Here is a 13,515-nt window from a genome sequence, read left to right as displayed (position 1 = left end):
AAATAAATTTAACAAAGATGTGCAAGGTCTTTGTGAGAGAATTAGAAACATTGCTGAAGGACATAAAAGATGCTCTGAATTAAATGGAAAGATATCCTATGTTCCCAGATAAGAAGACATAATAGAGAATTGACAAGATGTCAATTCTCCCAAATTAGTCAATGAATTCAATGCAATTGGAATCCAAATTACCACAGGATTTTTGTGGAACTTGATAAGCCAAAACTAAAATTCATAGGGAAAAGGGCCTATAATATCTAAGGCAAGGGGAAAAACAACAATTATGTGGGGAAACTTACCCTTATTGGGAATTCAGATTTACCATAATTTAGCAATTTTGTAATGGTATAAGAAGAGACAAATACACCGATGGAACAAAACAGGGCCCTGAAACAACCATGCATGCATATAAAAAACAAGATATATGACAGAGGTGGCATTACAGATCAGTGGTGAATGCTAATTATCCATATGGGAAAAAAACAAACTCTTAGATCTCTATTTGACACTATACACAAAAATAGATTCTGGGTGAATCACAGACATAAATGTGAAAACACTTTTAGAAGAAAACCCAGGAGATTATTTTAAATGATCTTTGGAAAGAAAAAGATTTCTTAAATAAGATGGAATAAGAATAAACCATAGAACAAAGGATTGATACATTAGATATTAAAATTTTAAAACTTCTTTTCAACAAAATACAAAGTGAAAAGATCAGACTGAAAAGCTACAGACCGAGAGAAGAAACTGCAATGTACAGTGACAAGGAATTATAAAATCCTACTTTATATTTTAATGGATATATAAAATATAATAAGTAGACACGAAGGATACACATCAAATTCTTGCCAGTGGTTACTTCTTGGAGTAAGAATAGGACTGGCAACAGAGTCACAAAGGTACTAGAATTTTCTCTGCAATGCTATTTCTTTTAATTAAAAAATAAACTCGAAGAGTAAAATATTAACAATCATCAGTTCTGAACACAAGTGTTTGTTTTATTATTCTCAATATTTTTTTTAATTCTAAAAAGCAAACAAAAACAAAAAAGATAAAACTGGCCCCCTGCCCAGGCCAAAACAAAAGTTCAGACACCAAAGATAATGGCTTCCCCGAGACCATGATTTGGGAGGACTGGTTCTTATTCTTTCTTTCCTTTGCAGGTATATTCAAATTCTCATATATAACTCCAATCAAGATTAGGAAGGTAGCTTATCTTCTGCTGGGCTGGGAAAGTGGCAAGAAGTCAAAATAAAGTCCAAGGTAATTGGAATGACAAAGGCTGTAAGCAACAGGGGAAGCTAACATTTCAGAGGCTCTCCGTGGTGTGCCAAGGAGAAAGCACCTTTTGTTTCTCCTCAGACTCTCAGCTGAATGTGAGGAGTGCTGTGTCACGGCCCTTGTCAGAGGATGATGGAGCCTGGCAATATGGAGAACCCCAGGAGACTCATGTCCAATGTAGGAATGTTCCTTCACAACAGCAGGTCCTCTGTGTGGAAGGAATATGAGGTAACGGACACAGCACACTAGGATTTCTCCAGCATCCAAGACAAAATAAGCCTTCATTGAGGTGGTGTCCAAATGCAGGCTGCTGAAGATACAATCAGCTCCATTTAGAAAAGCCATTAGTCTCAAGCAAGAAAAAACACACTCTCCATATTTTAAAAAGCATACCTCTAATGACAATCCAATAAGCATTTGAGGAATGCCTAATAAAATCCTTGGCATCATAAATAAGGACTTCCCAGGGCATAGTTTAGAGACTCCTTGGGACAAACAGAAAGTGAGGTACCAAAGGAGTGTAAAAGCAAAGAAAAGCCTTTAAAGAAACCTCTTTCCAGCTTTGCCACTCTACCTCTGACAACAGCATTTCCCCCTATCAAATAATCATTCACTGGAGTTATGTCTCTTATAACTCCTCTTTATGAAAAACAAAATTTTAAAGTCTGAAAAAAAGAGACACATCAAATTGATCAGTTTATTTACCCCCACTGTCCTCAAAAACAAAAAGAAACCATTTAACCCCCAAAGATACATGGTATGTTCATTTCTAAAAGAAAAGTTACATGGTTTTTCTTTTTATCTCTCTCTTTAAAACTAAACAGAGGAGCACTATGTATTAAAGTACTAAATAATCAATTAAATTCAATCTCTCAGAAGAAATTAAGAGATAAAGCAAACACAAAATAAAAGAAAGACTGATAAATATAGGCCATGTGGCAGACATCTGATAAATAGCAAGGCAAAAATAATAAACATGTACACTTTAACACGTACTAGATTCATAAACGTGGAAGTTTCTTTCTCTCTAAATATGTTTATACCCCTAGAGAAATCAGGGCTATAAATATCAGAAAACAAGCAGAACTTCAAGTTTTTTCTAAGGACTACTTCAAATTCCATAGTGAAATTCAGTCCTAACATGTGTACCTCTGTGCAATGACATAAGCAACCTCCAATACACACATCCTCCTTTATTAAAGTCTCAGTTATTAACTAGGTCCCTGGCTATTTCTCAGTTTGTCCTTCTAAGTAGAAACCAAAATCTGCCCAGGTAACTTCCCCACTTGAAATCTTTTAATGATTTCCCACTGCCTGCAGGAAAAAGTCCTAATCTCCTGGAATGGCATACCAAAGTCTTTAATGGGCTGCCCTGACTCCTACCTTCCTCCCCAGCGTTATCTACCACTGCTTCCCATTTACTACTTCTCACTAAGTCATATCGAACTGTTATAGTTCACTGAACATAAAGAGTTATTTCATACCTCTGTGCCTTTACTTCCCATGTACTTCTGTCTATCTGGAATATTCTCCTCTCACCTTCACCAGATCACTCAATCATTTTCTAGGAAGTACAACTGTTCCAACAGAGCCACGTACCCCTCCTTCATGCTCCCAGAGCATAATGCGAAGATTCGATCATTTTACTGAACAGTTGCTGTACTGTCAGGCACTGCTCTAGGCACTGAGGATATAGCAAAGTACAAAACAGAAGAAGTCCTTGCTTTACAGAGCTTACAGTACAGCATGGGGAGACCACAGTAGATGTTGATAAATAAGAAAAATAAAAGTAGGCTAAGAGAATTGTAGGAGACAGAGGTAGGATGGTCAGGGAAGGAATATCTGATGAGGTAACAGTGAGGGAGAGAGCCAACACTTGGTGCATTCCAAACAGGGACAAAAGTGCAAAGGCCAGAGGTGGGAGTGTGCTTGATGCATGTGAGGAACAGCAAGGAAGGGTTTTTTTAAAAATAAATTTGAGTTCTTCTAAACTGGCTCCCATACGGAGAATAAGCTATGGGGGCAAGGGTGGGTTCAGAGAGACCAAGTAAGAGGTTACTCTAAGAACTCAGGTAAGATGATGAAGGTCTGAACTAAAATGAATAGTGAGAAGTAGTTGGATTCCATATACATTTTTTGAAAGAAAAAAACCCAAATGGACTAGACGTGGTGTATGGGAGAAGGAAATCAAGGGTGATATTGAAGTTTTTGTCCTGAGCAACTGGAAAAATGGAGGGATGGAGGAAAACTTGCAGAGCAGCAGATATGGCGGTGGGGGGGTCGGGGGGAAGGGGAAAGGTAAGGGAGAATATCAAAAGTTGGGTTTTGGACACATTAGGTTTAAACATCCAGGTGAAGATGTCAAGCAGGCATCTGGAAATACTAGTCTGGAATACAGGGGCAGATCAAAGCTGGAGATATAAATTTGGTAGTTGTTAGAATACAGAAGGCATGTAAAGCCACAGGACTGGAACTAGGGGATGAGTATCAAAGAGAAGAGGTCCAAGGACCAAATCCTGGGCTAACTCAATATTTAGAGGTTGGGAACATGGAAATCTCTAGCTTAGCCCAGATGGCAAGCTTCTTGAGAGCATATACTACTTTTTTTGTCTTTTTATCTCCAGCTTCTGGCTCAGTGCCTCTTGGCTCATAGTAGGTATTCAGTAATAAATTAAGCTGTCCTTTGAAACCCAGCTAGAATCTAGAGTTATTTCCTACAAGTTTTCCTGGCAAAATATGAGAGTCCAATAGCTGAAATAGGACCAGCTCAGTGAGGACATCTTTGCAACCACCCGCAGCACACACCGAGCTTATTTTGAAATAGCACACCACTGCTACACAAGCCACGAAGAGACAAGGCATGGATGAAGGCTTTAAAAGAAAGAGTCTATTGGGGCTGGCCCCGTGGCCGAGCGGTTAAGTTCGCGCGCTCCGCTGCAGGCGGCCCAGTGTTTCGTTGGTTCGAATCCTGGGTGCGGACATGACACTGCTCATCCAAACCACGCTGAGGCAGCGTCCCACATGCCACAACTAGAAGGACCCACAACGAAGAATATACAACTATGTACCGGAGGGCTTTGGGGAGAAAAAGGGAAAAAAATAAAATCTTTAAAAAAAGAGTCTATTGATTGGAAAAGCAAACACTATGGTGTTTAAAGGCCAAGAATCAGGAAACAGAGATTTTCATCTTCTATTATTTCACAAAGTAAATAAACATGAAACATATGGGTGATGGCTCAGTTTTTTGGGGTAGTCCATTAGTACCATTAATAGCTACAGTAGAGGCTAAACTTCTAGTCCCACCTACCAGAAGAAGGCAATAAAAAGGATAAATGAGCACCTGTAAGAAATTAGAAAACTCTTAATAAGTATATCTCCTTTTGGTCCTCTAAACATTTTATTCTGTTCATCACAAAAAATTGAAATGATTCAGGTGACTGGGGCTTGTATTTTATTCTAAGAGGAAAACAAATTTCGTAAATTTCTGAATAATCATTAAAGACTTCTGTTGCCACAACGACTAATCACACAGAAACAGATGTGTGTGAATAATCCAACTGACTCAGAAAATAACTTTGCTACCATAAAGGACATTCAAATGATCTTATTGGCTTCTTATTCACACCCTCAAAAGACATTTTGGCTCACTTTTTTACTTATGTCTAAGTTGACTAGAGGTATTTCATGTTTAATGACACAAGACAGGAAAATGAATGGAGGACGAAAAGCTCAGGGAACCTAACAACCGGGGAAGGATGTTGTAGAAGTTAGAATTTATAGGATAATCAAGTTAAACAATGATTTAAAAAAATCCATGGCCAAATGAAAAGGAAGTTTTCTTCAAAATAAATAAATACCTCCATCCTATCTGGAAACTAAAGCTCAAATGTGATTCTGTACGAAACACTGAATTATCCAGAGAGTCAAATTTTCACTTTTTACCAACTACACACTGTGCTACTCACTATTTATGGGTATTTTAGGAAGAGATTATGCCTATAATTTAGAAGACAATTAAAGAGATGATAAGTATAGTACTAATAGCTTGTTTATATATCACTATTCTTAATTCACAATGAATGCATTTTAACACAAATTCCTCTCTGCTTATTCACCATTCCATCTTGAATCAGCATGAATGGCTGTTATAGTTCTTTTTCAAGTGCCTACCTAACACAGTTCCTGGCACATTACAATATCTCAAGAAAATATTTGCTCAGTAAATGGATAATTCTACCATGGGACTTATAATAAAAACTACTAGGGAACAGGTACCACAATGGATATATGTCGACTTTGGCTGTCCAGCATGTGAATGCCCCTCTGATTGGCGGGAAACCCAAAAAAGATGAGCGGCAGGAACCACTTCCCACTACAGAAGCTGAAGAGGAGTAGATTTTCTCTTTCTCCATTCCCAGAAAGCTAGAACATGGGAAGGTGATATAAAGCTGTCTCCCTATAACTGGAATTTTAAATCTTAAGGTATAATGCAGAGACACAAGGTCTAACAGAGATTATTCACAGCAGATATAGAAGAACCAAGAATTCAAAAGCATGGCTGTAAATGTCTGAGGGCAATCAAGTCCAGCAGCTTACTGATGACGATCCAGTGACTGCTGTCAGAAACACACTGTCTGTATAGTGAGATGTAGGAATCTTGGCTGTGCCTTGCTTCCCATAAATCTTGCCCCGAGCCTAATTCTCTAATCTTCTTCTCAATTCTTCGAGCTACACAGTCTTCATTATTCTTTCACTAAATTCTTATCCTACTTAAGTTGGGCGAGCTGGTTTCTGTTGTGTGCACTAAGAAATTGGTACCAGGGAGTAGATTACTGGCAACAGCCCCTCAGGTAATTCAGGGTATTTGGGGATTGCTTTCTAGTAGAGGCCAGTGAATACCATATTAGTGTTCATGGAAGGGATTCAGCAAGTCCTGAACATGGAGTAGAGAAATAGAGAATTATCACTTGTGGTCACATGGAATGCTCTAGTGCTGCCAAGAATAAAGCTATATAAAGGGCATGAAGAATGCGACTATGAGGCGGAGAATCTGCTATTCTAAGGGCACAAAATAGCTTAAATAAAGAGTATATTCAGGTCAAATCCCTATAAACGAGGCTCATGGCACAGGCTGAACTCCAAGTACTTTTAAGAAAAGGGTCTTTTCTGTCTTACTACAATAAGAGTTGGGTAGTTTTAAACACAAATACACAAGTTTCATGCTCCAGGTTGCTAAATTACAGGTCACTGGAATTTGAGACCATATTTGAACTATTATATGAAAGTTGGAGCATTGCTTGGAAAGAGAAAGAGAAGAAAGAGGGAGAATATGAATTGGAACAGAGGCATATGGGTGGATTCTGAGGACTTGGGTGTATCTTGAATTCCTAATCCTCATCTAGGCTCCCCCTTGCTAGTTGGGTCTAATAAGACTGTTCCTCTCTTTCTTGAAAAGGCAGTAAAATCCTGCCTAAGGGAATTACCTTGCAAGAGGAAACTAATTCCCCATTTACCTCATCTTTCCACATATATTCTCTGCTCCAGTACCATCAGACCACAGCATGCTCTGTGGGGTTAATTACAAAAACACCAAAGACTTATAAGACTTTGGTCATTTATATGGACAAAAATATAGGAAATAAGTACAGGAATAGATTCTGAGTATGTTGACCAAAGAGGGAAAAGCAATTTTAGATATAACCGATTTTGTTGATATAGGTACATTACTAGAGATTCTGAATTCAAAAAGCTAGTCTTAGTGGCTGGGAGTGGTTCTAAATTTTTGTCTAGTTGGCTGGTTGGAAATTGGACTCAGTGGTGGTCTATGCTAAAGGAAGTTGAGATGCCACAAATTTGGGGGATAATGTGAAAGGAAGAATTCAAAAACTTCAGGACACAGGAATGATGGAGGGGCCGGCCCTGCGGCCGAGGGGTTAAGTTTGCGCTCTCTGCTTTGGCGGCCCAGGGTTTCGCTGGTTCCGATCCTGAGTGCTGACATGGAACTGCTCACAAGGTCACGTTGACGCGGCATCCCACATGCGACAACTAGAAGGACCCATAACTAAAACATACAACTGTGTACTGGGAGGATTTGGGGAGAAAAAGCAGAAAAAAAAAAAAGAAGATTGGCAACAGTCATTTGCTCAGGTGCCAATCTTCAAAAAAAAAAAAAAAAGAATGGTGGAAATTATTGTCACCCATTCTCCATCCATGAACCCTAAGAGGACTCAGAAGACACTTCCTTTTCAAAGGCCTTGAAAAACACATTAGTGAGTACAGCACTCACATCTTTGAAAAGGTGTGAGTTCTACAGGCCAGCAGTACTGGTAGAAGACACCTGAAATCAGGTTGCCCATTTCCATTTCAAAAAGGATGGAAGGGACCAAGCAGTGGCATCTAACCACTAGTGAGTGAGAAAGTAGGCATAATTACATAAATAGGCAGCAAAGCCAGAGTGGTAATTAAAATAGCTTGACTGCATAAATCTCTTACAGTAGCTAATAGATCACGGAGTCTTTAGGATTTGAATAAATAGGTATCTCATTTCAGGAAGAGAGAAATACGTTTTCATTTATACACAGAATATATTAGGGCAGGTATGAATAATTTCTTTTTATATAACTATGGGAAAATGTATATGTATAGATATTGGGTACTCAAAATGGCAGACTATAGTAGATGTTCTTTCTTCTGAATTGCTCCTTTTCAGGGAAAAGTCCTAAGATCAAGGGAAGCAAGATTCTACCTCTCACTGCAGAAGCCACAGTGGAGCATATAATCCCTCTCCCTGTCCCTTGGGAGACAAGGTATGAGGGCATGTCCTACACATAGCCAAGCAACTGGGCAGATGCAGATTTTTGACCTTTAGGGAATGAGGCAAAGGTCAGTGAGAGATTATTTTCAGCACTTACAGGGGAATCAAAAGTCCGTGACACAGCTGCAAGTGTCCAGTGGTAAAGCCCCGCACTGTAGCATCTAGAGATGACAGTGCCAGCAGAGAGAGATGGACAGACTATGCATTGAAACATTGGCTGTCCGAGCTTCCCTTGGTTCCTGCCTATGCCTGGCTCTTCAGACTGTCTAACAATTCTTTTAGTTTCTCAATATCCTTCCACTAAATTTCTCCCCTGATTAAAGATGATTTCTATGACCTGCATTCATGAACACCAACTAGTACAGAGGCATAAATTCATTTTAGGATAATTATGCTATTAGGGATGGAAAACAATTTACTGCATATATATATACTACTTATAGCAGAATGGAAGTTAAGTAAACTATAATAACAGATTTATGCTCAAAACCAGAATATTTACTTCTTCTATTAATACGTTAGATTGAACCAAATGAAACTATAAATATTAGACCATGTTTTACCCCACAAAATTTTACGCAGTTTAACCTAATATTCCTGGGTTGTGTTAAACGGCATACTAATATCTTTCTCCCTACTTAGCTGTTCTTAGCTAATTTTAAACTGTTATCTTCAAAATCCTGACTTTGTCTAACACTTTTTAAACACTTAGGCTTTAAAATACTACTAATAATACCACAAAATCTTTTTATACAGCAGTGGTTGAGCCTTACAGAACATCAACCCCCTTAAAGCCTATAATAGAAAAGTTTGGTGAAAATTAGATATGCTCAGAAAGAATGAATTAGAATCACAGAAATTTGTAACCAGAAGGACCAACTGATTTGACACACGTTCAGTCCCAACTCGCACCTCATTCATCTGAAACTCTGCCTGTCAAACGGGATTCCATAGTATTCTCAAGTCTTTAAGGAAAGTGTATAACTTCTTTGGTAACCAGTTCTAGTCACCAACATCTAGAAACCTGTTTCGGGAGTATTTTTTTTCCTGTTTATTTACTTATATCAAACCTGCTACAGAGTATTAAACTATAAACCTACCAAACTATATATATTAACTCTTCATATTCTTAAAAGTAATTACAAATGTAGCCCTCAGCATTTCTCTTCAAAATCAACTATCCTAATTCCTTTAATATTTCCTCAAGAGTCTATTTGCCAGTTCTTTTCTCATATCCTTTAAACCTAGTGTACATCTGCCAAATCTTCCAAATTGCAGGAATTAGTGTATCCTAAAAGCAGATGCAATATGAAAGAAGAGATCAATTTTGGGGGTAGGTGAAAATGTGACCCTGGAGAAGAGGATGAAAAAGGAATCAAACAATAGGGAGTATGGAGTGGGAACTACTGGAAGCAGTCAAATACTTACCCAACCTTCTTGATACAAGTGCAAAGTTAGAAGAAACACACTGTGGCAAGTGAGATAAAATAGGTGTGCTTTTGCGTTTCTTCCTTGTTTTTCAAATCCATCACCAAAGTCCTCTAAGAGGGCTAAATAACAAATTACTAGATTTCCTCTAAAATAATTCTTAAATTGCCTCCATATTCACTACAGTGTTGCTAAGCTGATGAGGAGTTTTTACCTGAATGGCACTTCCTCCTGTGGAACATCTACATAGTACCGAATAAAAAATCTCTCAGAATCTTCTCGCTCACCGTCAGTAACAACGCTGCCATTAAGTTTGGAAACTGATGGCAATCTGTAAGTAAAAACCAAAATAAAGACATTTTAAGATACTAAAAATACTTAGCTTTAGAAATAAAATTATTGGTTTGAGGCCAAGTCTTATTCTCTTGAAAGGACACATTTGATGTGGCTGTGCTTGTATGTAACTACTGACATGAACTAAAGTGATACAAAATAAAAGGACCAAAAATACCTAAAGTTTCTTTTTTAGATATGACACTGACCTTTTACAATTATATCTCACCTTTCAAAATAAGATTCTAGGCAGCACTGTCCAATTTAAACATAATGCAAGCCACATATGTAATTTTAAATTCTCTAGTAGTCATATTTTAAAGACTAAAATAAAAAAGGTGAAATTAATTTTAATAATATATTTTATTTAACCCAATGTATCCAGGATTTAATAATTTCAACTGTAATCAATACTAAAAAAATAACTGAGATACTTTACATTCTTTGTCTCATAAAGTGTTTGAAATCCAGTGTATATTTTATACTTACAGCGCATTTCAATTCAAACTAGCCATAATTTAAGGGCTCAAAAGTCACACATGGCTAATGGTATCACATTGGACAGTACAGTTGTAGAGAGTAATCAGTGCAATTTGGTTCAAGAATTAATTTATTATATTTACAAAAGAATTGTGTAAAGAAAGTAAAGTACAAGGACTATTGCAAGATATTCTTCTTAGAAGAAAAGTATGCTGAAATATATTTCTTCAGTGAGATATTAATGGGTATGTTAACAACTGGAAAGCAGTAGGATCTGCTAGGTGTTAGCTGATCAGGAAGATCAATACATTGTTTAAAGAATCACTCTTGGAGCCAGCCCTGTGGCCAAGTGGTTAAGTTCACGTGCTGGGCCTCTCTGCGGCCCAGGGTTTCACTGGTTTGGATCCTGGGTGCGGACCTAGCACCACGCATCAGGCCATGCTGAGACAGCGTCCTACATAGTCGAACCAGAAAGACCACAACTAGAACATACAGCTATATACTGGGGGCTTTGGGAGAAGAAGAAAAAAGACTAGCAACAGATGTTAGCTCAGGGCCAGTCTTAAAACAAAATAAAAACCTCTTCTTATATCAAACCTGCTGAAGGAACCTTAAAGCCTACTGTTCCCCTTTCAAAACTACCATGTGTAGTACACAAAGAGAACAAATCAAAACTCCATAGCCCTTTACATCTTAGCCAAATCTTATTACTGGTAAAGGGGCATACAAAAATAAACACTCATGGGACATTCCAGTAGTCTGCGGGAGGCAGAGTCTGAGAAACAAAAGGCAGGGGAGTTGGAATAAGAAGATAACAATATGGTAGTCATATTTAAGTCAATCTATATTCAAGAAGAAAACACAGATGCTGCTTTCTTAAATTTTACACAAATGAAACAGCCCAATTTTCAGGTACTTACACTTTAAACGACCACTATGTTAACAGAAAATAGGACAACCAAAATAGAACTGATTCTCTATTATACCTACTTTTTCTTCATGACCCAAAACAGCACTTCAAATATTGCAAATATTGAAAAGTATAAAAATAGAAAAGATTTGTAAGGGAATTTTTCAGTGATCTTGGCAGGCCAACTATATTTCACATTTTTCTCATCATACTGCATCCCTTTTCTTCCAGGATTTGGAGCTACAGAAGCAGCTCCTTCAAACAGAGTCTGTTCAAGAGATGGATAAACTTACAGTGCACTCCCCCCAACAAATAATGCATTATTCGATTGATGAAATAAGGCCCTGAGAATAGAAAGCAGAATAATCAGGACAACAGACCTGGCTACTACCAATTTCCTTCGCTCCTCAGTGGTATATGGCTGCAGAAGAGGTATTCCTAATAATCTCACTTCTTCCAGTTTGGGGAATGAATTTAGTTTGTCAATGTCTTCCCAGGAATGCAAACCTAATTTGAGAAATAAATTGTTTAAGCAAATCCTGAAAAGCACACAAATAGGCACATAGCAAAAAGAAGATTACTTCACTTAATAATTTCTGAAATGTTAAAATAATCATAAACTAGTTAGAAAGCCTGAAATTTTTCCTTATCCAAGGACAGAATGGAATCTAGTTAAATACCCTAAAAACTTCCCTATAGCCTCTCCTATGTCTATGATCCCAGTGGTCAAGGAGAGACATCTTTATTCTCCAACATCCACTCATCTACTGAGTCTCCAACCAAATGGCTTGTAAAGGGGGTCACTGGTGGTTTCAGTAAGCAGGATGTATACCAAGATTACATAATAAAAAAGTGATGTAATCAACTCTTTCACCAAATATAGACTCATAGAACGTAACTATTGATCAGAGTTGATACCGTCATACTCAAATTCTTACCTAACAAATTCTAAAGTGGGGCAAGATCAATAAAACCAGAAACTAAATATTATCTCTTACACTGTCCTCATTTTGGGGACAGAGAAAACAGATTCAAAATTTAAAACAAAAAAACAAAAACATAAAAACCCTGAACCCTTAGGCAGGAGAACACACAACAAATTAAGATCGTTTAGTCCTAAAACAAAACTCTTCCTATGGCTGTGAGCAAATGTATCATCTAGGTCAATACTTGGCAGTGGTATAAAAAATATTCCTATAATCATAAAGCTGGTCGATTTTATAACACATTAAATCCATTTCAGAGACCAACGTAGCCCCTTCCTGTTTCTTTCAACCTTCAGCAAGGGTAAAGGCAGAGGAGCACTTTATGAGGACTGGTGCATAAGCATCCAAGTCTCAACCCTCCTCTTCCCTTCAGAATGGCATTTCCTTCCAGGAGGAAGAATACTGTTAGCTCAAGGGGTGTCGCAGTTGTGAAATAAACAGCTTCCTTATGCAAAATAATGGTTTTTAAAAATTAATTCTCACTCTTATACCCCTATGGCAAATTAAACTCTTTATGTTTTTTCAACTATAGGTTAGAGTTATTTTTAATTACATAGTTGTTTTAAGAAATAAGCTGAAAGACAATGTCATGAGAATGAGAAGAAAGCCATATACTGGGAGAATATATTTGTTCAAGACACATCTGATGAAGGATTTTTATCCAAAATATACAAAGAACTCTTAAAACTCAACAATGGGAAAATGAACAATCTGATTTAAAAATGGACAAAAGACCTGAAAAGACACCTCCCCAAAGAAGACATACAGATGGCAAGTAAGCACATGAAAATATGTTCAACACCACGTGTCATCAGGAAAATGCAAATTAAAACAACCGTAAGATACCACTACCTATTCCAAACACTGACAACATCAAATGCTGACGAGGGTGTGGAGCAACAGGAACTCTCACTCATTGCTGGTGGGAATGCAAACTGGTACAGCCACTTTGGAAGACAGGTCAGCAGTTTCTTACAAAACTAAATATACTCTTACCATATGATCTAGCATTTGCACTCCTTGGTATTTACCCAAATGAACTGAAAGTTATGCCCACACAAAAACTTGTACATGGAGGTTTACAGCAGCTTTATTCATAATTGCCAAAACTTGGAAGCAACCAAGATGTCATTCAGTTTGTGAGGGGACAAATAAACTGTGGGACATCCAGACAATGGAATATTACTCAGTGCTAAAAAGAAATGAGCTATCAAGCCATGAAAAGACATGGAGGAAACTTAAATGCATATTATTAAGCGATAGAAGCCAATCTGAAAAGG

The 13,515-nt window shown here is 37.6% G+C and overlaps 1 protein-coding gene across 1 annotated transcript in view; it reads right to left on the bottom strand.

Annotated features, from left to right (window-relative positions):
* Nucleotides 1-13,515, bottom strand: part of TECTA (tectorin alpha) — a 154,499-nt gene that overhangs the window by 108,300 nt on the left and 32,684 nt on the right. Inside the window, exons 7-8 of the mRNA XM_046685526.1 lie at nucleotides 11,630-11,756; nucleotides 9,741-9,857 (exon numbers count right to left, since the gene is read on the bottom strand). Coding sequence (XP_046541482.1) covers nucleotides 9,741-9,857; nucleotides 11,630-11,756 — 244 coding nt within the window. The remainder of the gene's footprint in view (nucleotides 1-9,740; nucleotides 9,858-11,629; nucleotides 11,757-13,515) is intronic.

Source organism: Equus quagga, chromosome 14 (assembly GCF_021613505.1).
Source record: "Equus quagga isolate Etosha38 chromosome 14, UCLA_HA_Equagga_1.0, whole genome shotgun sequence".
Taxonomy (NCBI): Eukaryota; Metazoa; Chordata; class Mammalia; order Perissodactyla; family Equidae; genus Equus; species Equus quagga.
Note: the sequence above shows the minus strand (reverse complement) of the source record. Positions and strands in the feature narration are given on the sequence as shown.